General features: G+C 35.7%; 1 protein-coding gene across 4 annotated transcripts; it reads left to right on the top strand.

The window, feature by feature from the left end:
• LOC107644707 (ribonuclease S-2-like) lies at positions 1-1,859 on the top strand. Of its 4 annotated transcripts, none has more exons than XM_016348635.2 (3): positions 1-1,022; positions 1,114-1,229; positions 1,754-1,859. In XM_016348635.2, the coding sequence occupies exons 1-3, from the start codon at positions 765-767 to the stop codon at positions 1,770-1,772; spliced, it is 393 nt and encodes a 130-aa protein (XP_016204121.1). In that variant the 5' UTR covers positions 1-764; the 3' UTR covers positions 1,773-1,859. The 4 variants fall into 4 exon arrangements, with proteins under 4 accessions (XP_016204121.1, XP_016204120.1, XP_020958833.1 ...); XM_021103174.1 differs by lacking the exon at positions 1,754-1,859 and having other exon boundaries at positions 171-442; positions 814-1,022; positions 1,114-1,652; XM_021103173.1 differs by lacking the exon at positions 1,754-1,859 and having other exon boundaries at positions 173-442; positions 899-1,022; positions 1,114-1,652.

The raw sequence follows: 2,135 nt of genomic DNA on the forward strand, positions 1-2,135 counted from the left end.
AATTACAACATAATTATTAAAACCGTCCAGATAGTGTAAGAAACTGGACAAAGAAGAGAATTGGTAAAAACCGTAAAAATTGATTAGACCTGACCGGTTTAGAAAAAGCAATGAACCGAACAGATTTAAAAAATTCGGACCGGTTGAAATTAAAAAAAAAAAAATTAGAAAAACCCAAGCCCAAAGGCAAAAAGACGTTGTTTGATGTTTTTATTTTCAAAAAAATAAAAGAAGCCTAGCTTAGTCTTTCCTGAGCCCATCCCCACCTCTATCAGAGTATCACTCTCACCTCAACTTCCAAAACGACACCACCCCCAGCCCAGCTCTCTCTCTCTCTCTCGTCGCTTCTCGCCTCTCTCCTCAGTTGGTTGTGGTTTTCGACTTCTTGCTTCGAGTCTCGCCATCAGCTTCCTTGGCGCAACCAGAAGCTGGTCCCGATCTGGTGAGTTCTGACTGATTAGATAACCGGTTCGGTTCCGAAACTATGAGTTGCAGTAGTTTAATTTGCTTTGAAACATGTCATGTTTTGATTTCCAGTTCAGTGACCCATACTGCTAGTAGTAGCTTTTCTCCTTTATGCATGTTGCCATTACGGCATTTCTTCTTTAGTATATATCATTGATGTACAATGAAATATGCTGTTTGGCTATTCAATTCTCATTTCTGATTTATAAGAGGGAGGGAGGGAGGGAGGAGAACAACCATCGCTTTCTGCAACTCGCTCCCTTCCCTCCAAAACCCTCTAAACTTTCTAAACTTCCAATATGAACTCACTTTTCATTGTTTTTCATGTTATCCTGCTTGCATCCTCAGTTCATCTTACTAATGCCTCTTATGAATATTTTAAACTTGCCCTTGTTTGGCCAACAACCTTTACTCGTATCCATGCACCTGGAAGGATGATGACAAACCTCCCACAGCATTTCACAATACACGGTCTTTGGCCTACAAATTTCTCGCTTCCTTGGCCAGAAAATTGTGCTCAGATAGAGAAGAAGCATCATTTTGACCAAACTTTGATGGTGAGTTAATTAATTAGACTTTTATCTATTTTCATTTATCTTGTTACATAATAAATTAATTATTAATTATTTTTATGATTTATTCTCGTAGACATCGACATTGCAACGTTACTTAGAGCATTATTGGCCAAGTCTAAAACCACGAGTATCGAATATGAAGTTTTGGACGCAGCAATGGGAAAAACACGGATCGTGTAGCGCTGAAAGGTTTGATCAATCTAAATATTTTGGAAAGGCTGTATTTATTACACATCGTTTGGACATTCTAGCCGAATTGAAGAATGCTGGAATAATTCCAGATGGAACTAAAACTTATAGTCGCACTGACATTGTCAATGCAATAAAAAACACTAAGACTAATCAAGTTGAGCCCGAACTTCTGTGCGTCCAACATCAGAATGATGTGTTATTATCGGAGATTCGCCTGTGCCTTGATGCTAATTTAGCAGGACCTATTCCATGTCCTATTGATAGATCTCCAGATGTTACTTTATGCAAAACAATGTCCAATCTCATTATAATACCTGTGTAATGTTTGTTTGAATCCAAATATTATTATTATTAAGTGTGAAAAATAGGGATCAATTATTGATTCCCCATAAATAAATATGCTTGTATTCAATTGATCAATGCTCTTTAAGCGTTTCTGATGACAATTCTCTGAACCTTGTATTCTTGTATTCTTCTTCTTGCTATTCTCTTCCTGATTATTAAACTCCTTCTTTTTCCAGGTCTCTCGATGGATCTTAATTCCTTTATTATTTCATTTGTTATTATCATGTCACTTAACACTTTGTCAATTTACTGTTCTATTGAATTTTGCTCTATTGAATTTTACTGTTACTTCTTCATACATAATTGGATAAATATACCTCTCAGTCAAATTTTATACTGTAACACCCTTCTAAAGGAGGTGTTTGTGCTTGTGTATGATGTTACCAGAAAATTGATACCAATAAAAAAAATCCTGCATTCATAGATAAGAATAACGTTAAACAGAGAATATTGAAGACTTATTTGTGATCGAATCCTATTCTAAGAATAACATTGTAATTGTTAACAAACACCAATGCTTTAAGATAATTAACTTTAAATGCATCCCCAGGTTTAAAT

This window comes from Arachis ipaensis, chromosome B05 (assembly GCF_000816755.2).
Source record: "Arachis ipaensis cultivar K30076 chromosome B05, Araip1.1, whole genome shotgun sequence".
Lineage (NCBI taxonomy): Eukaryota > Viridiplantae > Streptophyta > Magnoliopsida > Fabales > Fabaceae > Arachis > Arachis ipaensis.